Source organism: Rhinatrema bivittatum, chromosome 9, assembly GCF_901001135.1.
Source record: "Rhinatrema bivittatum chromosome 9, aRhiBiv1.1, whole genome shotgun sequence".
Classification (NCBI taxonomy): Eukaryota; Metazoa; Chordata; class Amphibia; order Gymnophiona; family Rhinatrematidae; genus Rhinatrema; species Rhinatrema bivittatum.
In genome coordinates, this window is record NC_042623.1 from 33925100 (window position 1) to 33950213 (window position 25114).

General features: G+C 44.6%; 1 protein-coding gene across 1 annotated transcript in view; it reads left to right on the forward strand.

Annotated features, from left to right (window-relative positions):
* Positions 1 to 25114, forward strand: part of NCAPH2 (non-SMC condensin II complex subunit H2) — a 244419-nt gene that overhangs the window by 110115 nt on the left and 109190 nt on the right. The window contains exon 13 of the mRNA XM_029615302.1: positions 17764 to 17871. Coding sequence (XP_029471162.1) covers positions 17764 to 17871 — 108 coding nt within the window. The remainder of the gene's footprint in view (positions 1 to 17763; positions 17872 to 25114) is intronic.

A 25114-nucleotide genomic window follows, 5' to 3' on the forward strand; every position in this document is an offset into this window, starting at 1 on the left:
CTCGGCGCGCACAGGGGTAGGTTTTTGCGGGTTGCACGCGTATCTTATGCGCGCAACCCTTTGAAAATCTACCCCTAATTGCGCAAAGCTTCTTTCCTCTTTATCCAGGCAAGCCAGTCCACACCAGTGGGGTTTGTGCACTCCAACCAAAAGGTGGAGATGGAGAACAAAGCCTCCCTGACATCCCCCTCATATAGATCTGCTCAGGCACCATCCAGCCAGTTTTTCTCCATCTCTAGCAGGTGGTGGACATACATCTGTGCTTGTGGATCTTGGCCTGCTTGGATTGAACAGGCCAGTCTGAGCTCCTGTGGTGAAAGTAGTAGCTCCCTCCCTCAGCTGAGTGTCTGAGAACCAATCTCAGGAGACAGGCAAAAAATAAAAAATGATCAGGAGTGAGGTGAAGGCTGTGGCCTTAGCCCTCCTCCGGGTAGCAGAAGGTTAGTAGCTTGCTGGTTACGGCGGTTACTACTCCTAACCAAATAAGCCTGATACTTCACTTTCAATGCCTATCCAGCATAGCTCTCTGCTTCAACAGCAAGGGAGGAAGACTGATACTTCACGTGTATCCAACCCCTACTCCATACCCACGATCTCAGAACAGTCATCCAAGCCACCCTCTCATCCAAATTAGACTATTGCAACTCCTTGTATCTAGGCCTCCCTTACTCCACAATCAAACCTCTACAAATGCTACAGAACGCCACCGCTAGAGCTATCATGAATGCATGTAAATCCGACCACATAACCCCACCTCCTAAAAGACCTCCACTGGCTTCCTATCCCATCACGCATCCTATTTAAGACCCCCTCACCATTATTCACAAATCCATATACAATAACAACAACTCCTGGCTCAATGAACCCCTCCACTTCACACATTCTACCCACCCAACCAGAGCAAACCTCAAAGGTACTCTGCACATCCCACCCCTCAAAAATGCCCACCTCACCTCAACAAGGGACCGCGCCCTATCAATAGCTGGTCCCACCCTTTGGAACGCCCTACCTACTGACCTCCGCCTTGAACCCTGTCCGTTCAAATTCAAGAAAATGCTCAAGGCCTGGATTTCCACCAGGCATACTAGACTAGACACATGTACTGCACTACAACACCTTACCACTCCACCACTAACTTCATGCCCTCTAAGTTTTTCTTTTTATGTTAACCTGTTACCTCTCCAGTTTCCTTCTCAGGCTCTCCTCTATAGCCTACCTTAACTGCAGCACCGTTGCTGCACTTGTTGCATTTGTTGTGTCCCCCCCCCCCCCCCTGCTCCCTGTTCTTTGTATTTTCCACCTATTGTTTTAATGTAAACAGATATGATGTGCCCACTAATGTCTGTATAAAAAAACTGTTAAATATCCAGCATAGCTCTCTGCTTCAATGGCAGGGGGAATGAAGAAAAATGGATCTATATACAGACAACAGACAACAAGGTCTGAATTACATAGACTGGGTAAACAAGCATGGGTGTAGCTTCTTATTGCGGTGGTTACTATCCCTAACTAATTAAGCTAGATATCCACTTAGATGCAGTTCCAACACTGCTCTCTACATTAATGGAGGGGGTAAGGGAAACAGAATCAAAAGGTTACTAAGGGCCAAGAGTAACAGATAAGTATGAGAGAGGAGGAAAAAAAAAAAGAGTGCGAATGCTTGCTGGGCAGATTGGATGGGCCGTTTGGTCTTCTTCTGCCATAATTTCTATGTTTCTATAAATCCAGTAGGGCAAAGAGGCCTTGGGCTCAGCCCTGCTGCATAGTCCTCTTCTCTTTCTGGTCCTGCTTTCTTCCGTCTTCTCCTAGGACAAGCAGGATGGTAGTCCTTACACATGGGCGATGACATTGGATGGAGCCCGGCATGGAACACTTACGTCAAATTCTCTGGAACTTTGACTAGGCACACTGAGCATGCCCAGCATGCCCTATACCATGTGTCCATGGGGGGGGGGGGTCCCTCTTCAGTCTCGTTTTTTTCTGTGGCGCTTTCGCCTCATGGTTAAGTGAGCTCTTGGCTTTTTCCTTGAAAATTGCCTTTGGAAAACGTCTGAGCAGATATATATTTTTTTTCATGTTCTCTCGATGCCGGTTCCCTCTCTGTTCCTCCCAGTAGGTTCCTTAGTCAGGTTTTTCGGCGTTCTTGGTAAGTTTCTTTAAGCTATCATTCCCTCTGTAGCGACAGTGCCTCTGTGCCCACTGGCTTTGACTGCCCGCTGTCACTGCTCATGTTTTATTTCTCTTCTTTTTGTTCAACATCGCCTCGTCTGGTTTCCATTGATGCCCCCAATGCCTGAGGACCATGTTCATCACGGATCCCCATGAGATATGTGTTCTCTGCTGGGGGCATTGCATGATGTCTGGGGTTGCAGCATGTGCGCCCAGATGACCCCTAAGGGACATCGCTCTCAACTCAATAAGATGGAGAAATTCTTCAGGTCGAGAAAGTCCAAGCCATAGACGTCTGCATTGGTCGAATCTGCAGCGATTGATCTTTGGACCCGCACCAATGGACATTGGACCCGCACCAATGGACAACCACGCCATCGACATTGGTGGGGCCTTCAGTTCCGTCATTGCTGCCAGCGGATAGGAACGCCAGCAATCAGCCCCTGTCGGTTTCTTCCAGCACTTGCGACTCGTCCTCCTCAGCCAGGAGGTCGACGAGATAGTCAGAGGAAGTCTTTTTACTGCCAGAGGATGTACTATCCTCTGGCCCCTTCCTCCTATTCACAGGGGGTGAGCTCCCGCGGCTGTCCCAGGCAGCAAAGAGCTCCCAAACCCCAGCCAGCGTCCCAGTCAAATACAGGGATGGGGTTTTGACTGGATTGTAGGGACCATAAGCCAGCCATCTGTACCCGAGACGCTGGACAGGGGCAGGCTGCGATTCTTCACGAATCAGTGGTACAGTATAACCTCAGACTAGTGGGTTCTGTCCATCCCACGTCAAGGGTACCAATTAAACCAATTGGGTGTCCTGCCAAATTGCCCTTCATGTCCGTTTTGGGGGCAAATAGTGCATCAGGAGATACTGATAAGGGAATTCTCCGCCCTCTTCACCACCAGAGCGGTTGAACCTGTTCCACCAAGACAAAGTGGGCAGGGATTCTACTCCCAGTACTTCCGGATTCCAAAGAGAACAGGAGGACTCCGTCCCATCCTAGTTCTGAGGGCCTTGAACAAGTTTCTCAAAAGAGAAAAGTTCAAGATGGTTTCCCTGGGCACCTTGCTTCCCCTCTTAGAAAACGGGGACTGGCTATGCTCCCTCGATTTGAAGGACACTTATGTTGTGTGACGCTGTAAATCAGGGAACAAATGAGTAAACAAACGTTCAAGGATATAATCCCAGCAGTATTTGTAGCCATCTGCTGCCCAGTGCCATTCCTGGAGCTTAAACCCCCCCCTCCCCCCCCCCCCCGAAAAACAGCCAACCAATTCTTACATCGGACTGTGCAGGCTTCAAGTCAGTACACCATTCTCCACGGCATTGTCCAAAGCAGTGATAATGATTTCTGAGACATTGCGTTCACAAATGGCTGCAGTGCTTGCGTCCTGGAGGGGTGTCTGTGTATGCCCAGGTGGCATTGGTCTGCACGCAGGAGGTCTTCTACAGCCAAATTTAAGGAGAGCTAGGCACCAGGGATGAACAGGTCCATGCACCTTGCTATCTTTGAGGCTTGCCATCTGATAGCAGTTCAGCCCTCAGTCGCTCCCTGTTTGTGTCAGTGCTCTTTAGATTCTCAAAGCGATTTGATTACTACTGCTTTTGCCATTGTTGGGACACCCCCTCGGTCTATGGTGTCTCTGGAGAGAAGTGGAGTGGGAAGCAAGGCAATGGTCAGTTCTCCTCCTCCCTTGTTCCCAAGGGCAGAAGTTTTCCCGAGAGAGGTTGGAAAGAGCAAGTTTGGGCCTATGGGCTCCATAAAACACAGAAATGACGGCAGAAGAAGACCAAACGGCCCATCCAGTCTGCCCAGCAAGCTTTCACACTTATTTTTTTTTTCTCATATTTATCTGTTACTCTTGGCCTTATACTTATATATTACTCTTGGCCCTTATTAGTAACGTTTTGGTTCTGGTTACTGTCCACCCCCACCATTGATGTAGAGAGCAGTGCTGGAGGTGCATCTAAGTGAAGTATCTAGCTTAATTGGTTAGGGGTAGTAACCGCCGCAATAAGCAAGCTACTCCCACGCTTATTTGTTTACCCAACCTGTGCAATTCAGACCTTGTTGGTTGTTGTCTAAATATAAATACTTTTTTCTTAATTCCCCCCTGCCGTTGAAGCAGTGAGCTATGCTGGATATGCATTGAAAGTGAAGTATCAGGCTTATTTGGTTTGGGGTAGTAACCGCCACAACAAGCAAGCTACTCCCCCGCTTTTTTGTGAATGCAAATCCTTTTTTCCACATTTCCTCTTGCCGTTGAAGCATAGATCAATGTTGGAGTTGCATTAACCGTGTGTATGTTTATTGAATAAGGGTATTAATCTCCAGGTAATATCTGTATAGATCCATCCTCCTTCTCCTGGGTGGAATGTTTCCAAGGCCTGCAGACCCAATGAAGGCGAAGCAACCTGCTATATAGGGATCACATGCTCGGGCCTTCCATTTGACAGTCATGCCGGGCAAATGCTGCAGGGAGGCCGTCCCTGGTAATGTTCAAGGGGATGTGGATAATGAGACATCGGAGAATTCCGATGGAGAATTATCTTTCTCACCTCTAGAAGAGGAAGAAATTGCATATGATTGAGAGCCACTTTAAACTCTGCTCAGATATTAATCAGAGATTTGTTTCTGAGTTTGTTGGCTTAGATCCTGAACGCGCTTGGCGTGGCCAGAGTCTGTTGGCTCAGACCCTGAACACACTTAGGCCAGGATTTATCATTCCATGCGGAATGATGAATCCTGCGCTACGGGGGGGGGGGGCGAAGCAGGGGTTGATCGGGAGATAGCCTGCAGCCAGCCGCACCATGGCGGTGCGGTTTCGCCTGCCGTGGTGTGGCCGGCTGCAGGCTATCACGGGCATAGTGCCACCGTAAAAGGAGGTGCTATTCCCTGTGCTACTGCCAGCAATAATGTTCGAAACATTATTGCCGGCAGTGGTGCTGCCGCTGCTTAGCATAATTCCCTCCCTAGCTCCACCCCAACTCCTTCTTTCCCCCTAATTTAAATCTTACCACCGTGATAATGCCCTAATGCACGCGATAAGGGCCAATCGCGGCTTGGAAAATAACCTCCTTAGTGTGGCTGGAGGTCAGTTTGAAGTTATGTCCTGTTCCTCCCCCCTGTATCCAATTCAAGAGTTGTTGGATTTAAAGAAGGTAAAGGTGATACTCAAGGTTCCCCGTTTCCGCATAGAAACTCTGAGGTCTGTCATAGCAGTGGTACGCAAGTTAGAGTTCTTGGCATCTCACCTTGACAGAGGCATATCTGCACATGGCTGGAGCACCAGAGATTCCTGAGGTTAATGGTCCTAAAGGAACAATTTCGGTTTTGAGCCCTTCCTTTCGGCTGATGATATAGCTCCATGTACTTTCACCAAGGTGATGGTAGTGGTAGTTCTCATTTAAATTGATAGTTAATAGATAAATTGATAGTTAATAGATAAATTGATAATGGTAGTTCTCATTTAAATTGGCAGGTTTTTATTTACCTTGGTTATTATCTTTTATCTCATTGTTAATCTTTCTCTCGCCTTCTCTACATTCCAAGTTTACATTTTATCCCTGTTTTATTGTAACTGCTACTTTATTCTTCTATCACATGTTAATGTTCTAAGTTTTTTAAAGTATTTATCCTTTTATCACACCCTGTTATTTGTAAACCGGCATGATGCGACTCCCATCGCGAATGCCGGTATATAAGAAATTCAAATAAATAAATAAAAAATAAATAAATAGTGGTGGTGGCTGCGGTAGCAGCCGGATTGCCAGAAGAGGGGGGTGTCTGTGCATCTGTATGTGGACAACTGGCTCTTTCATGTGAAATCAGAGAATCTCTGTCGACAATCAATACAAAGAGTATTGATGCGCTTGAAGTCTCTAGGATGGTTGGCGAACCTAGCATGAGCCATTTAGTCCTCTTTCAAACTCTGGATTATCTGGGAGCTCAGTTTGATATGATGGTGGATAAAGTGTTTCTCGTGGAGAGTGCTGAAATTGCAGTGTCAGATTAGGCTTCTGCTAGAGCTTTTGGTGTCCAGGGTCTGGGACTGTTACAGGTCCTGAGACCTATGGCATCGACATTGGAATTAATGTATTGGGCGTTTGCGCATATGCGGCCTCTGCAGGGGGCTCTTCTCTCTCGCTGGAATCCGTTAGTGGAAGAGTTTCATCTTCCTCTTCCATTAGAGGGGGAAGCCAGGATCAGTCTTTCTTGGAGGTTTACTTGCACCAGTTTCAAGCATGGTGTGGAATTGGGTAATAGTCATCACCGATGCAAGCCTCTCTGGATGGAGGGCATTGTGGCAATATCAGTCAGTGCAGGGCCAATGGTCAAAACAGGAGGCCTCGTGGTATATCAGTCTGTTAAATGCAAGAGCTGTGTATTTCGCGTTGCTTGCCTGTCTGCCAAGATTATGCGGCCATCCAGTACGGATCCTATCAGATAATGTGACGATGGTGGCCTACATCAACCATCAAGGTGGAACCAAGAATCAGGCAGTAGCTCAAGAGGACTGAGATTTGATTCTCTGGGCAGAGCAGCACTTGGAGCAGCTGGCAGCATCTCACGTTGCCAGAGTGAACAACCCCAGGGAATGGGAGCTGAATGAGGCAGAGATGTGTTTCATTCACGGAAGATGGGGGTATCCTGACCAAAGAGAACACCAAGGTGCCATGATTTTACAGCCGCTGAATAGAACACTGTATGGAAGGAATAGGAGCTCTGGTGCTGCCATGGACTTGAGGGATTCTTCTTTGTCTTTCCTCTATGGCCTTTGGTAGACAAGAGTTTACAGTGGATAGAGAAACATCCAGGCAACGTGATCCTGGTAGCTCCAGAGAGGCCACATCGACCATGCTGCCCAAATCTGATCAAAATGGCCATAGACGGGCCCCTGAGGCCCAGACATTGGTTGACTCTTTTCCACCAGGGCCCAATATTTTCGGGTCAGGCGGCTCACTTCTGTCTTGCGGCTTCACTTCTAGAGGAGATGACTGAGATGGAGGGGATATTCCAAAGGTGTTATTTCCACCTTATTAGAGGCTAGGTGAACTTCTACATTCTTGATGTATGTGCGAATTTGGAGGATCTTCGAGTCCTGGTCTGCTGTTGACACAGTGCAGCCTCAGCTTGTTCAGTCTATGATATCTCATATTTTGGCTTTTCTACAAAAAGGATCTGGTCAAGGGACTGGCCTTTAATTCTCTAAGAGTCCAGGTACTGACATTGGGTTGTCTCAGGCATAATGTGCAAGGGTATCCTTTGTCCGCCATCCAGATGTTATACAGTTCCTTTGGGGGGAGCCAAGAACTTGAGTCCAATGGTGCGGAACATTTGTCCATCTTGGAATCTGAATCTAGTCATTAGAGGATTGTGTGAGGCTCAGTTTGAACCATTAAAGAGAGCCACGGTTGAATCTTAAAGTGGTTTTTTTGGTGGCTATTTGTTCAGCCAGGAGAATTTTAGAACTCCATATACTGTCATGTCAAGATCCCTTCCTACATATGTCTGATTCGAGGGTATCTTTATGCACGGTGCCTTCTTTTCTGCTTGAGTTGGTCTCAGCATTCTATCATGGTTAGCCAGTGGAGTTTCCACCTTTTCTGGATTTGGATTCCTCTATGCGTCATGCGGGGGAGCTTAGGCTCTTAGATAGGAGGCATGCATTATTGAGATATCTAAAGGTCATTTATGATTTCCTTAGAGTAGATCACCTCTTGGTACCGTGGAATAGTCCAAAGAAGGGAAGTAATGATTCAGATGAACTGAACCAAATCACGGTGACCCTAGAAGATGTAATAGGCCTGAAAAGAGTAGTAAATCACCTGGACCAGATGGTATACACCCCAGGATTCTGAAGGAACTAAAAAATGAAATTTCTGATTTATTAGTTAAAATTTGTAACCTATCATTAAAATCATCCATTGTACCTGAAGACTGGAGAGTGGCTAATGTAACCCCAATATTTAAAAAGGCTGTATGGGTGATCCAGGAAACTCAGACTAGTTAGCCTGACTTCAGTGCCAGGAAAAATAGTGGAAAGTGTTCTAAAGATCAAAATCACAGAACATATAGAAAGACATGGTATAATGGAACAAAGTCAGCATGGCTTTATCCTAGGCAAGTCTTACCTCACAAATCTGCTTCATTTTTTTGAAGGGGTTAATAAACATGTAGATAAAGGTGAACCGGTAGATGAGGTGAATTTGGATATTAAGAAGGCATTTGAAAAAGTTCCTCATGAGAGGCTTCTAAGAAAAGTAAAAAGTCATGGGTTAAGTGGCGATGTCCTTTCGTGGATTACAAACTGATTAAAAGACAAAAAAACAGAGTAGGATTAAATGGACAATTTTCTCAGCAGAAAAGGGTAAATAGTGGAATGCCTCAAGGATCTGTACTAGGACCTGTGCTTTTCAATATATTTATAATGATGTGGAAAGGAATACGAGTGAGGTAATCAAATTTGCAGATGATACAAAATTATTCAGAGTAGTTAAATCACAAGCAGATTGTGATAAATTGCAGGAGGACCTTGTGAGACTGGAAAGTTGGGCATCCAAATGGCAGATGAACAAATGCAAGTTGATGCATATAGGGAAAAATTACCCATATTAGGAGCTACCATCCAGGAAAGAGATCTAGGTATCATAGTGGATAATACATTGAAATCGTCAGCTCAGTGTGCTCGGGCAGTTATAAAAGCAAACAGAATGTTAGGAATTATTAGGAAGGGAATGGTGAATAAAATGGAAAATATCATAATGCCTCTGTATCACTCCATGATAAGACCGAACCTTGATTACTGTGTACATTTCTGGTTGCCGCATCTCAAAAAAGATATAGTTGCGACGGAGAAGGGCGGCCAAAATGATAAAGGGGATAGAATAGCTCCTCTCTGAGGAAAGACTAAAGAGGGTAGGGCTGTTCAGCTTGGAGAAGAGATGCCTGAGGGGAGATATGATAGAGGTCTTTAAAATCATGAGAGGTCTAGAATGGGTAGATGTAAACCGGTTATTTACACTTTTGGATAATAGAAGGACTAGGGGGCACTCCTTGAAGTTAGCATGTAGAACATTTCTTTTTCACTCAATGCACAATTAAACTCTGGAATTTGTTTTCAGGGGATGTGATTAGTGCAGTTAGTGTAGCTGGGTTTAAAAAAGATTTGGAGAAGTTCTTGGAGAAGAAGTCCATTACCTGCTATTAATCAAGTTGACTTAGAAAATAGCTACTGCTATTACTAGCACAAGTAGCTTGGGAATATACTTAGTTTTTGGGTACTTGTAGCCTGGATTGGCCATTGTTGGAAACAGGATACTGGGCTTCATGTACACAAATGGTCTAACCCAGTATGGCAATTTCTTATGTTTCTTATGTAAGGTATCTAAGGCTACAATTGTTCGGTGCTGAAGTAACTTACATTTCTAATGGGTGCCCGCTGCCAGAGGATTTAGGGATGCCCTTGAATTTCTGGACTGAGTCACAACAGGTGTCTCCGCATGAAATTTGCTGGGCTGCTACTGGGAAGTTGTTGCACACTTTTGCTAGGCATTATCACTTGGATGTCGGGGCCTTGGCTTCCATGTGCTTTGGTGATAGTCTTCTATGAGTGGAACTCTCCAGGTCCCACCTGAGTTAAGGGGAGCTTAGGTAAATCCCAAGACTGATCTGGGTAAGTACAGGGAAAGGAAAATTGGTTCTTACCTGCTAATTTTCATTTCTGTAGTATCTCAGATCACTCCAGAGACCCACTCATTTACAGTGGGGGAGAATCTGCCACTCGTACTGTTGCTTTGTATATATTGCGGAGTTATTGGAAATTTTCAGTGCTGTTCAGTTATGTTAAATTTGGGGAACGAGTTTTCCATTGTCTTTTTGGCAACTTCATCTTCTTCCAGATTGTTCGAGGGGAGGAATTTTGCTTAGACGTTTGCTTAGAAATTTATGGTTGTTGCTGTCATCTTGGCTTGGGTACAGGTCAATACTGAGGTACTGCAGATGGCACAATGGGTTAACTAAAGGTCTTTGAAACTTTCTCCTTCTCCTGCTGGCAAGGAGGAAAAACTCAGGAGTCTGGACTGATCTGTGGTTCTAGAGGAATGAAAATTAGCAGGTAAGAACTAATTTATCTTTCTTTGGGTGCTAGCAAAGAGGCTGCCAGTGATGAGGCGGCGGTGGCCATCTTGCCTTCTCGTGGTAGGAGGTAGATGGAGTCAGGGAGGGTAGGGACTCCCCGCCTCCACTTTCACTGATGGGTCAGGAAGTGCCTGAGGACCGGGAAAGTGGGGAGGAGCTGGCTGAGGAGATTGCTAGGATGTCAGTGATCTGGAGGTGTTTTCAGTGGATTTCATTCTGCTCCTGCATAAGGCTTATTTAGCCAGGCCAGCAAAAGGGGTGACGCATCCATGCTTAGAAAAGGCTGTGTGGCCGGCTAAGATGCACAGGTGGGAGTCCTCATGGAAGACTTAGGGGATTCTACATCGTTTGGGCCTTGTAGTGCTTCGGCAGATGAAGAGAGGTCCTTTTATGAGTGGATCCTGGGAACCTCCTGGTAGATGAACTTCCAGATGTGGACAAGCCTCTGTTGAAGCTGGTGGAGGTTTCGAAAGTGGAAGGAGATGATCCTAGAATGCTCCATCTCTTCCAAAAAGCGGAGTTGTGCCCATCCAATCTCCCAGGTTCATGATGAACTTGGAATCAAGGTTACATTGGAGGAGTCTGACATTGAAAGGGTGGACCCTGTTCTGGATGGACTGCATGGTCCTCCAAAGACCTTTGCTTTGCCAAAAAAAGGTGAAGAAGCTGGTGAGCCGGGTGTGGGGCACTCCACAGGCTGGTCTTAAGATGAGCAGGGCAATGGCAAAGCTTTATTTCTTGCCAGAAGAGACTGGAGCTCCTGATGCTCCCGCAGGTGGATGCTTCAGTTTCTGCTGTGACCAAAAAGATGACCATTCCGGTAGCAGGGTCGGCTGCATTGAAGGACACTCAGGATCACAAGTTGGAGATTTCAGTTGAAGAGGTTGTTTGAAGTCTCAGCTTTGAGACTTCAAGCGGCTATCTGTAGTAGACTCATGCATTGAGCCTGCTTGTGTTGGCTGCAGAAGGCTTAGGAGAAGGAGTCTAGGTCATCTGCCAGGTTCAAGCAGGCAGCCCATTTGGAAGGAGGGGTGGCCCATGTGGCAAATGCTTTATATGATTTGGTCAGGACTTCTGCCAGAAGCATGGTCTCAGTGGTGTCAGCTCGAAGACTTCTGTGATTGCATAATTGGCTGGCTGATATGTGGTCCAAGTTGCAGCTGTGTAACTTTCCTTTTAAAGATGAAGACCTAGACAATTGATGAATCATTTGGGCGAATCAAAGAGAAATAAGTTGCCAAAGGATGATAAGGTTGGCAAGAAGAATTTCCCACCTTGTTCTTGTTTTTATGATGCATGGAGATTCTGGTCCAATAGGAATACTTCCACCTCTGCGCAGGGACAGCAGCAGTCCTTTCAAGGGGCTCATAGGATCTCCCGTGATAGTTCTGGTCAAGTAACCGGAGGAAATAAGGCTTAAAAATGAGGCCAAGCGGTTTCACTTCTCCATGGAGTCCGTAGAGGGGAGACTGACTCTCTTTTGCAAAGAGTGGACCAAGATTACATCAGATCAATGGGTTCTAGAGGTGATAAGAGACGGCTACTCCTTAGAATTTTCACATCCGATCAGAGACGCCTACTGGTGTCTCATTATACAGCCCATTTCAAACGGGAGGCAGTGCGCAAGACACTGCAGTGCCTACGCGGTATGGTAACAATAGTGCCAGTTCCATCATGGGAACTGGGCCAGGGAAGGTATTCAGTATACTTTGTGGTTCTGAAAAAAGAAGGCTCTTTTCAGCAGAAGGTCAATGCGGTGTTGCGAGTCCCACGTTTTGGGATGGAAATGTTGCAAACAGTAATAGCGGCTGTGTGCAAAGGGGAGTTTCTGGCTTTCTTGGATTTGATGGAGTCCTATCTGCATATCCCCATTTGACTGGACCATCATAAATATGTGCGGTTTGTAGTGCTGGGCGAGCATTTTCAGTTCTGAATGCTTCCTTTCGGTTTGGCAACTGCTCCCAGGACGTTCACAAAAGTGATGGTGGTGGTAGCAGTGTCGCTAAGAAGGAAAGGAATTCTGGTTCTCCCATACTTGGCCAAAGGCCTCATCTGGGTAAAGTCTGAATTGTATTGTCGTCATTCGGTTCAGTGGGATCTGAGTATATTGCAGTCCTTGGACTGGGTAGTGAACCTAGCAAAGAGCAATTTGATTCCATCCCAATCATCGGAGTACCTGGGGGTGCAGTTCATTACCCAATTGGGCAAGGTGTTCCTTACCACAGAGAGAAACATAGAAATGATGGCAGAAAAAGACCAATAGGCCCATCCAGTCTGCCCAGCAAGCTTTCACACTTATTTTCTCATACTTATCTGTTACTCTGACCGCTGAGTTCAGGGCCCTTATTGGTAACTTTTTTTATTCTAATTTCCTTCCACCCCCGCCATTGATGCAGAGAGCAGTGTTGCAGCTGCATCAAAGTGAAGTATAAGGCTTAATGTTTGAGGGTAGTAACCGTCGTATCGAGAAAATTACCCCGATGTTTGTATACTCATACTGCTCAGATCATAGGATGTAAATCCTATGTCTTCATTTCCCCCCTGCCGTTGAAGCAGTGAGCTGCGCTGGATATGCATTCAAAGAGGGTGCTCAAGTTGCAGTCTCAGGTCCTTCGTTTCTCACAGGACAAGCAGGATGGTAGTCCTCACACATTTAATTATTTATTTATTTAACAGTTTTTTATGCCGACCTTCATAGTAAATTACCATATCGGATCGGTTTACAATTTAACAAAGGGAAAAAAGGGAAAAAACTAGAGTAACAAATTCACGTAAACGAAAGATAACAATAAGTAGGAATAAGTCAAAGTTACAATCAACAGGGGGAGAGAACTTGGAAGCTTGCAACAAGCTGGAAAGAAGATAGGCCAGTAAAAGAATTTTACCATAGAGTGTACAAGTTAAAAACTTAAGGACGGTGCTTTAACCTGAATGGGTGACATATGGGTGACATCACAGGATGGAGCCCATTCACGGAACACTTTTGTCAAAGCTTCTAGAACTTTGGAACCTACTGGGCATGCCCAGCAATGCGCTGACCCTGATTCCAGCAGGGGTCCCCCTTCAGTCTCGCGGGTTAAGGAGCTGTCTTGAGATTCCTGACAGGAATTTTCCTTACGGAACTTCTTTAAAAATTTTCAAAAAATTCTACCCCATAGGGGTCCCCCAGTGATATCTGTACTGCACGGTCGAAAGGTAAGGCGTTACCCTCATTTGCGGTCGATTCCAGTCAAGTTTTCCCTTCAGGGCCTACTGGCCATCGACCGCACCATGGCTAAATTTTTGTCGAAGCCATGGTGTCGGGTTTTCGTCGGTGCCCCAATTGTCCTCGGACAATGTCCATCACAGACCCGCATAGATTTTGTGTATTGTGTTTGGGGTCCGACCATGAAACCCTAACTTGCACCAAATGTGCCCAAATGATGCCGAAGGGCCGTAAAACCCATTTAGAGAAGATGGAGTTTCTTTTTCATTCAAAACTCCCGACTCCATCGACTGCTTCAACTTTGTCCGAGCTGGTGCCATCGACCTCTCGCCAGCAACAAGACATCGGTGCTGCCCGACCGGCGTCGACTTCTTCCTCATCGCCTTAGGAGAAGGACCGAGGAGAACATCGTGAAAAGTGTTGACACCGGCATCGGCAGGCTCAGTCCGCTGAACCAGGCAAGACCTTGGCATCGGAGTCGACAGAGCCACAGACAAAGAAATCCCGTCCAGAGAAGGCCCCATCCTCTGTGACCGGGTTCCCCACCTTCATCGGTGCAGGGAACCGCAACTCCACTTTCACCGGTGGACCCTCCGGCTACGCCAGTGCTGCCTCCTACTCCGGTGCCGGGGTTCCACGCCCCAGGCTTCCGCGAGGAATTGGATCGGATGATCCAAGAGGCCATCGGTAAAGCATTGCAGGGCTTCCAGCCTCCATCGATGCTGATACCGGTGCCTGAGCTGGTCATTGATCTGATTCTCATGGCGCTCGCACTGCTACTAGGTAGACTGGATTCGTTGCTCGGTGCCCTTCCACCGCTGGAACAGAGGACACCTGTATGTCCTCTTCCTTCGATGAGGACATACCGACGAAGAAACACCGCTACCCATACTGCCGTCTGGAATTCTGCCACCAACTCATCCATCGATGTCGCCGGTTCCATTGGTGCCTCCATCGATGCCATTGATTCCTAGGCCTGGTCCTTCGGGATTAACACCATGTCTCCCTTCTGAAGATCCTCAGGGAGCTGGTGATCAACCTTATGATCCTTGGACTGATGATTCTTCCCAGGATACAGATGATCTGCCTTCAGAGCCCTCCCCTCCTGAAGAGAGAAGGCGTTCTCCTCCTGAGGATCTGTCCTTTATTAACTTCATTAAAGAAATGTCTGAAACAATTCCATTTCAGCTTCAGACTGAAGAAGATTCAAGGCACAAGATGCTGGAAGTACTCCAGTTTCTTGATGCTCCTAAGGAAATCATGTTACTTCCCATTCATGAAATCCTAATTGACCTGCTAAAGAGAAATTGGGAGCATCCAGGTTCCGTTCCACCTAGCAACCGTAAAACAGATGCCACCTATCTGGTGCAGTCAGCTCCTGGGTTTCAAAGATCACAACTGGTTCATCACTCTGTGGTTGTGGAATCAGCCCAGAAAAAGGCACGACATTCCAAACCTCATTCCTTCATACCTCCAGGAAAGGAACAGAAATCCCTAGATGTTTTTGGCAGATGGGTCTTTCAAGGCTCAATGCTTATATGTCGCATTGCTTCCTACCAGTTGTATATGACCCAGTATAACAGAAACCTTTTTAAGAAGATACAGGATTCTCTGAATCTTTACCTGACCAATTCCAGGATGAGCTTAATGCTCTAGCTCAGAAAGGCCTGGATGCGGGCAAACATGAGGTCCGCGCTGCGAACGACATATTTGACACTGCCTCTAGGGTGTCTGCAGCGGGGATTAGTGCAAGAAGGTGGGCCTGGTTGAAATCCTACGACCTCAGATCAGAGGTACAGGACAGGTTGGCTGACTTGCCCTGTGCTGGGGATAATCTCTTCGGAGACTAGATCCAGGAGACTGTGACGCAGCTAAAGGATCACCAAGAAACTCTGCGTAAACTTTCTTCACTGCCTGCTGATTTCTCGTCCACCTCCAAGAGGGCATTCAAGCGAGACACTAAGCGACAGGCCTACAAACCAAGAAGGTATTATCCTCCGGCTTCCCGATGTTGCCCTTCCAAACCTTATCAAAAAGTTCAGTCCAAGCAGTCTCGACCTCAGAAGACCCAACCTGCTCCTCAGCCAGGAGAGCATAGGCCAACCTTCTCTTCCATTGGTACAGGTCGACGATCGATTCTGCCACTTCACCAGCAATTGGCACACAGTCTCCACCGATCAGTGGGTACTTGAGGTAGTCACTCAGGGTTACTACCTCAACTTCCTGACTGTACTGGCGGACTCCCCACCTCGGCTGACGTGGGGATCGTCCGACCACTCTCTCTTTCTGGAACAGGAAGTTTCAACCCTCCTCCAGTCCCAGGCAATAGAACCAGTGCCCTTCTCCCACCAGGGGCAGGGGTTCTATTCCTGGTATTTCCTCATCCCAAAAAAGTCAGGTGGCGTTCGTCCAATCCTGGATCTTCGTGCCCTAAACAAGTAACTACAAAGAGAGAAGTTCAAGATGGTAACCTTGGGTTCTCTACTTCCTCTTCTACAAAAAAAGGAGATTGGCTATGCTCTCTAGATTTCCAGAACGCATACACATGCCCCAATTATTCCATCTCACTGAAAACCATGTGAATTCAGCTGTTCACTGCAGAGACTGTCATGTTAGAATAGAAATCTGTGGAGTATCAAGTATTTACAAATGTCTACCAGAAGTTCACCACTGAATGTACCCCAACAAACATACTTTCAGATATTTTGCCAATACTGGCTTCCTCATGGGGGGAATACCATCAAATACACTGACCAGACATGCTGTGTTACTGCAATTTAAAAGCCTGAGCGGTGCTAGTGCAGCGTTATTCAGCTCTTCAAAGCAAAGGTTTCAATAGAGTTTAAACATCTTATATGAAGTCGTGGAGTTCAAACCTTCAGCAAGTGTGAGAGTAGGCTGTCATTAGGATTTATCATCAATTTCCCAAAATCCAATTTTGAGCCAACTTGTATAATAGACTTCATAGACGCTTGCCCCGATACAGTGCAGGAGAAGGTGTTCCTCCTTCAACAGAGAGCAGACGAATTGACAAAAATAATTATAAACCTTTCAAAACAAAAACAAGTTTTCAGCCCACTCTGACAGTGTTTGTTGGCGTACATTCAGTGGTGAATGTGTGGTGCACATTTATTTGTGACTACTCTATAAAACAAAACCAATCATAGAACACTGATCTCAATTTCAGTATACACAATTTTTTTTTTAAAGTATAGCATAAAAAAGTTTTTTGTTTTTTTTTAAATTATTTACCATAAATACTTATACAAAAATTACATGGAGTAAACACATGTATAACGTAACACACAATACAATTTTAACAAAATAAATATGCTGAACCATGCACAGAATTATGGCAGTGTACAAGAATACATTTATTTAAATAACTTACATGTGAATCCACAAGAGTCCTCACTGTATCCCACAGTGTAATCATCTATATCCCGTTATTTAGATGACTTCATAAAACATCCACTCTCACTCCTGCAGTACAATCCTCCATATTTCCCAACACATATGTGCGTTATAAACCTCAAACATGGCTCCCACAACAGCTCTCACAAATTGGGGACGTCTAAAGGTTAAGTATAGGAAAATTGGTTCTTATCTGCTAATTTTCGTTCCTGTAGTACCACGGATCAGTCTGGCACAGATGCATAAACCCAGGAGTCTGGACTGATGTGGGTATGTACAGGGAACACAGTTCCTTTTAAACTTCAAACATGGCTCCCATAGCTGCTTTCACATTTTCTCAGCCTTCCTGTTTCAAACTTTCCAGTTTTCAGAGAAGAAATAGGAAGGCTGAGAAAATGTGAAAGCAGCTATGCTATTGTGCTATTACATCTCTTGAAATTCCCTTATGTTTTGAAATTGGCATCATACAGTCTCTTTCCCCTTGAGGAAGCCAGTCCAGGAAAACTACTATTATGCAGGGGAATTTGTGACTGAATATATTTAATAGAATCCCACCGGCAGGGTGAATCCTTTTGGTAAATAGGTTATATTTTGCCTTCATATTATATGCCACTGTGAAAAAGAGTTCTTCCCAGATCCCATTTGTTCAATTTCTATTTCTAATTCTAACTCCTTGCTCGCCCTTACTTGATCCAAACTTAGGGAATTTACATAATATCTCCATTGCAGAAAGATATAGAAATGCCTCTGTGAAATATTGTAAACTGCATGCGTTACCTGTCTTTCCATCCACAATGTATTTTAAGAAGGATAAACCCCTAGTATTTCTGATTTGTGTTCTAGGAAAACACTTTGTGGTGCCGCGGAGTATCCAGGATGACACAGGAAACAAAAGGAAGAGGCGGGGCCCCACCAAACTGCAGGACTTCATGGAATGGTTCTCCATGGCATGTGAGTGATGTTGCCATGTAGCTTCACAATTGTGCAGCACATTTCACATAATTCACCTCCACAGCTGACCACCAGCCAGGCCTCTCTGTTGTGATGCATAGTAGTGCTCAGCTCTGGAGGGAAAAGATAAAAATGTAATGCTCAACTCCAATTATTTTCATAGATGCATATCTGCGATAGTTTAAAAAAACAAATCCCACAAAACAAAAATTAAACCTTGTGGCAAACATATTTAAACATGTCTGTTCAGATTACAGAAAGACTGGCTCCTGGAGACCAGCAAGGAATAGTTTGGCGACAGATGCCTTTTCAATTCCATGGAATCAAGGGCTTCTTTCTGTGTTTCCTCCAATTCCATTTACATAAAACAATTCATAAATCAAGATGAAGATCTAATGATTTTGGTAGCTCCTTTTTTTAGCTTTGTCAAATTCCATGGCTTCAACACCTAGCTGTTCAACACCCAGTAAGATTAAAAATATTCCCAATCCTGATCACTCAAATACAAGTAAGTACAAGTAGGTACAAACTTAGGCCTGGATTTATCAAAATGCACTAAATATCGCATGCGATAGGAAAAGGGACATGTTTCATGGTAATAGGCAGTTTATGTTACCCAGGTAGAGAGTCCATCAAGCTAGGGTGAGAGAACATCTTTGGGTGAGTTTCCTCACTCCGAAGGTCATCAAATCTTCACAAGAGAGCACTGTTCTGTTCGTACGTCTCACTTTGTATGTCAAAGTGGCCCCTAACCCCTACACTAATACCTAAACCTCACCTCGAGTGACTAGATAGGCCTCATAAAGAGGTATAAATACCTACCTAGTATGAGGGCATTATGGCTAGGCGCTCTCTCGCTCTCTCTCTCTCTCTGCATGCGAGCGAAAAGCGGAATATAAATAAATAAGTAAATACTCTACCAGAAATTCTTGCAGATGGATAAGATTTTCAATCTGATGTTCTCGAATAAATCATGACCCTTTTAACTGTTCTATTTTTATCTTACTACAGTCTCTCTCTCTTAAAACTATCTGACCCTTGTTAGAAAACTAGCTCACTCAGAGTTAGTCTCAATGCTATAGCAGCATACTATAATGGTTCAAAAGAAATTCCAATCTTACTGTAGCCTACAGTTGCCAGATTCATGAAAAACGTAAACCATCTTAAATCTCCAAAGTTCCCTCTTGTTTCTTGGGATCTAAGTATAGTTCTCACTCAGCTCATGAAATCACGATGTGAGGCTCTAGTAAGAGCAGTATTTAAGTGTGTTTTTTCTTGGAACATTTTTTGTTTTTAAAAGCAATAATGTCTGCCCACAGAGTAAGTGAATTAAAAGCATTAGTCTCATCTTGCTCTCCTTATACTCAAATTTACAACAGAGTAGTTTTGAAAACTCATTGTTTCTACCAAAAATGGTCTTGCAATTTAATCTGAATCAATCCATTGTATTGTCCACACATTAGTGATGGAGAACAGGCTTTTCATACCTTAGACTGCAGCAGACGAGCTTATAGAAATTCTTCACATCTATTCATCTCCTTCCACCCAATTAACCAGGGGTATTCAGTTATGAAAAGAACTCTGACCACATGGATTTCAGATTGCATTTTTCATTGCTATGCTTAGTCAGGACAACAACTTCAAAATAAGATAAATGCCCAGCAAGTTAGAGATACAGCATTTTCCTTAACTCATGTTCGCTCTGTGTCCATAGACAATATCTGCAAGGCTGTCACATGGTCTTCTATTCACTTCATTTCAAGACAATGGCTTTGGCCAAGCAGTTCTCAAAAGTTTATTTAACTAATCCTGTCAATTCTCCTTCCAACCACTAGCATAACATGGGTTGCATGGTCTTTGCTGGAGTAAGAAAATAACAAATACTTACATGCAGCTCTCAATTTGGGAGTTTCCCCTTCTGCTTGTCTATGAAGAAAGCAAAGTTGCTTACCTATAAAGGGTGTTTTCTGTAAATAGCAGCACAATTCCATCCACTTTTCCTTAGAGTTGAAGGATAGCTTGGTACAAAATTGAGGAGACTTGCACTGTGGCAGCTGTGTGGGAACCACTGCACGTGCTCAAAGACTACCTCTGTCTGTCTGAGCTTTGAGAGAGTTTCCCATCTCAGTGCTGTCTGATGACATCTCCTTTCTTCTATGGCTGATTTTTGTCTTTCTCTCGACAGACAACACTTTTTACAAGTTAGCAGTTTTGCTTTTCAGGTCATATAGATAGGAAACGTATTGAATCTTAAGTTAATATCCATGGTGATTTTATTACAGAACTATGTTTCTTGTTTGCCTGCTCTGGAAGGGGATCTCTCTTCATTTCATGAGCAGAACACATCTCTTGCATAGCAATGTTGAATCTAAGGATAACATCTCTAGGAAGAACAATTTGAACCTTGTCAATTTCTCCAAGGTGTAGAGAGAATCACCCCCATAATTATGTTTAGGCTGTATTTATGGGAAGTTGTTAAATTCCCAAATGGAGCGTGCCACCTATTATAAAGGCCTACTACATTGTAGTGGCTAGACAAAAGGATCTTCCAAGGAGGTTAGGGGAAAATTGTCCTTTGATATTTTGGACCTTGCTCAAATCTTAAGGCAGTCCAAGGATGAAGGAACAAAGGGGTTCACAGATGTCCAAAATTGGACCTGTAAGGATTTTTCAATATAGGGATGTTCCCCTCCCACCCCTTGGTACAAATTGAGGGGGTTTCCTGACATCTGCACGGTAACTCAAACCAAGAAGAAACATTTTTATGACACTGATCATTTGTTTTATTTCTGCTTTTTTTTTTTTTTTTTTTTTGAGGAGGAATTCTAGAGTAGGGACTTCAAGGGTTTCTGTGGATGTTGGGCCTCAAATAGTAAGCAGAGAAGAACTGGATTATTATAGATACTGCTTAAAATGCAATTTAGAACATAAGAAATGCCATACTGGGTCAGACCAAGGGTCCATCAAGCCCAGTATCCTGTTTCCAGCAGTGGCCAATCCAAGTCCATGTACCTGGAAAGTACCCAAACATTAGATAGATCACAAGCTACTATTGCTTATTAATTATTGTAATAGCAGTTTATGGATTTAACCTCTAGGAACTTAACCAAACCTTTTTTAAACCCAGTAACACTAACTGCTGAAACCACATCCCCTGTGATGAAGTCCAGAGTTTAACTATGCACTGTGTGAAAAAGAATTTTCTTCAATTTGTTTTAAGTGAGCTACTTGCTAACTTCATGGAGTGCCCCCTGGTCCTTCTATTATCTGAGAGAGTAAATAACCAATTTACATTAACTTGTTCAAGTCCTTTCATGATTTTGTAGAGTTCTATCATATTCCCCCTTGGTCGTCTCTTCTCCAAACTGAACAGCCCTAACTTCTTTAGCCTTTCCTCATAGGGCAGCTGTTCCATGCGCCAAATCATTTTGGTCACCCTTCTCTGCACTTTCTCCAGTGCACCTATATCCTTTTTGAGATGCGGTGACCAGAACTGCACACAGTATTCAAGGTGCGGTCTCACCATGGAGCGATACAGAGGCATTATGGCATCCTCCATTTTATTTTCCATTCCCTTCCTAATAATTCTTAACATTCTGTTTGCTTTTTTGATCACCACAGCACACTGGGCTATTTCAATGTATTATCCACTATGACGCCTAGATTTCTTTCCTGGGTGGTAATTCCTAAGATAGAACCTAACATTGTGTAACTACAGCAAGAGTTATTTTTCCCTATATGCATCATTTTGCACGTATCCACGTTAAACTTCATCTGCCATTTGGAAGCTCAATCTTCCATTCATCACAATCCACTTGAGATTTAACTACTCTGCATAATATTGTGTAATCCGCAAATTTGATCACCTCACTCGTCGTACCCCTTTCCAGATCATTTATCAATATATTAAAAAGCACCAGTCCAAGTACAGATCCTTGAGGCACTCCATTGTTTACCTTTTTCCACTGTGAAAATTGACCATTCCCTGTACGTACCCGGATAGGTCCAGACCGTGGGTTGAGCCTCCTGCCCAGCAGATGGAGACAGACTGAAACTGAAAGGATATCCTATATCAGGACAGAGCCTACCCTGCATCCCTTCAGTATTTGTCTGTCTCCAGCAGATGCTGGCAGCTGAACCTGCGGTTCCCCTTATTCTTTTATATTTCTTTTTCACTCCCTTTCCCTGCGGGGATTTTTATTTCTAGGATCAAGCAAGTATTAGTGGTGTTCCTTAATTAAAAAAAAAAAAAAGGATTAAACCTTTGAAAGTTTTCTGTCAGTCTATGGGAGACAGCCTTGTCTTCTCGCTCTGAGGAAGGCCTAGGGGGGCTTGCACCTTGGTTTTACTAGCCTAGGCTCCTCATTCCCGGTGATCTTTGGTGTCATACTGGTGGTCCAGTTCTTCACCCGTGGATAGCTGTCCATTTTTTACTACAGGGTCTAGGACCTGTAGCAGAGTACTTTATGCACCTTTTTTGTTTGTACCTTTAAAAAAAAAAAAAAAAAAAAAAAAGGCTGTAAGGGGAGTTCACTTTAGGCTATTCACAGTTGGAGCTCTCAGGACAATGGACGGCTCCGGCAGCGAGCAGGATTCAGTTCCGCCTTCGCTGACTGGCACAGCCTAGCACACCTCCATTTTCTCTTGCGGCTTTTCTTTTTTTGTTTATCATGCCACGTCCCTGTGCAGCCTGCGGAGAGCATGCATCGCGGCTCTCTCACAGCGTTTTTTGCTCCGGGTGCCTGCCGGGTGGGGAGGGCCCCTCCTCGGTACCAGCGAAGTCAGCGACCCGGGGCAGACCAGCGCGCCGCATGGCCAGGCTGTTCCCGACTTGGGAAACTGCGGGAACGGCGGTCATTTTTTGGGAGCAGTTCCAGACGCCGCAGTGGGATGGCAGGAGGAAGGTGAGCCTGATTCGCTAAATTCCCCGCCCCCCCCCCCGAGATGAGCCCCCCTCATTCCCCAGAGGGAGATCCTGATTTTTCCTTTCCTTCCTCTTTCTCCCCCCCCCTGGAAAGCTAAGCCTCGGTTTACCACTGATTTTGTCCTTCTCCTGCACAAGTCTTATATTGCGAGCCTGCAGGAGGAGGAGGGAGGGAGGGACCTGCCTTAGGGGCCCCCCCCCACACCTAAGAGCCCATGGGTTTCTCTCCCACAGCTTCCTACAGTGCCAGAGGAGGAGGGTTCCATGAGGGTCAGGGTGGTGCTGGGGGTCCCGCCGCCCCCGGACCCCCCCCCCAGCCGCCAATAGTTCCTAATCCGGATGCGGAGTCATTGCTTCCCGGCCCCCCCCCTTGAGGGGGATGACCCTCGAGTACTTCGTTTATTCCAAAGGGAGGAACTGGAACCCCTTATCCCCTTCGTCTTGGAGGAACTGGGAATTGAGTTGCCCCCTGAGGATACTGTCACAGCCGCGATGCCTGCAAACGTGGACCCAGTCCTGGCGGGACTTAGGGCTCCTCCAGAGACGTTCCCATTCCATCCTACGCACAAGTTGATGCTCCTTCGGGAATGGGAGACCCCGGAGGCTGGACTCTGGGTGGGTAGGGCCATGGATAAGCTCTATCCTCTCCCTGAGGACTGCCTGGATTTGCTTAAGATACCAAAAGTAGATTCCTCTGTCTCCGCAGTTACCAAGCACACCACTATCCCAGTGGTGTGGGCTATGGCATTGAAGGATGTCCAGGACCGCACTCCATTATTTACCTTTTTCCACTGTGAAAACTGACCATTTAATCCTACTCTGTTTCCTATCTTTTAACCAACTCGCAATGCACAAAAGGACATTGCCTCCTATCCCATGAATTTTTAGTTTTCTTAGAAGCCTCTCATGCTGGACTTTGTCAAATGCCTTCTGGAAATCCAAATATACCCCATCTACTGGTTCACCTTTGTCCACATGTTTATTCACCCCTTCAAAAAAAATGTAGAAGATTTGTGAGGCAAGACTTCCCTTGGGTAAATCCATGTTGGTTGTGTCCTATCAAACCATGTCTATCTAAATGTTTTGTGATTTTATTCTTTATAACAGTTTCCACAATTTTTCCCAGCACTGAAGTCAGGCTAACTGAACTATAGTTTCCCGGATCACCCCTGGATCCCTTTTTAAATATAGGGGTTATATTGGCCATCTTCCAATCTTCAGGTACATTGGATGAGTTTAATGATAGGTTACAAATTTTTACTAATAGTTCTGAAATTGTATTTTTTAGTTCTTTCAGAACTCTGGGGTGTATACCATCTGGTCCAGGTGATTTACTACTCTTCAGTTTGTCAGTCAGGTTCACCATGATTTGGTTCAGTTAATCAGAATCATCACCCTTGAAAACCTTCTCCAGAACGGGTATCTCTCCAACATCCTCTTCAGTAAACACTGAAGCAAAGATTGCGATGGCCTTATCTTCTCTAAGTGCCCCTTTAACCCCTTGATCATCCAACGGTCCAACTGACTCCTTTGCAGGCTTTCTGCTTTGGATATATTTAAAAACGTTTTTGTTGTGAGTTTTTGCCTCTATGGCCAACTTCTTTTCAAATATTCTCTTAGCCTGTCTTATCAATGTCTTAATTTAATTGTAAGATGCTAGTTATGCCATTTTTAATTAATATTCTATTTCCTTTGATTCTGTACATCCTTCCCTGTAAAGGCTGGGGAGTGATTAAGATTGTTAGGTGATGTTCTTGATCTTAATTCCCACAGGCAAACAGAAAATGTTTATACACTGTGCTTTCTGATTTTCACATTTTTTGGCCCAGTAAACTGAATATATATAATAATCCAGGACTAATAAAAATCACACTACACATAAGAATAAGGTATAACGCAAATAAGGAAAAATAATAGAAATGTAACAAAAAAGATACAAGAAAGTATATGCATGGATTAAGTAAATCAAACCAGAGATTATATAATTTTAATAGTTTTATATTTTGTCATTGTTTTATGTATGTAAAGTTTTTATTTTCGCCAAATATGTATGTAATATTAGCTGCACTGAACAAGATATTTTGGAAATTGCAGAATATAAGATTTTTTTCGAAAAATGAATAATAAATGTGTGTGTATATATACACACAATGTAAAACTAAATCTGCTCACCTCCCTGAGGTTGTCCCATTAATCTTAGCAGTAGAGCAGTCTGGAACTCTTATGACTCCAGCGCTGGAGAACTGACACGTCATGAACATCTTGTGTTACTGCTAGTACTGAAGTGTTGGTTTTGTACGGTGGTTTATATAGAATATC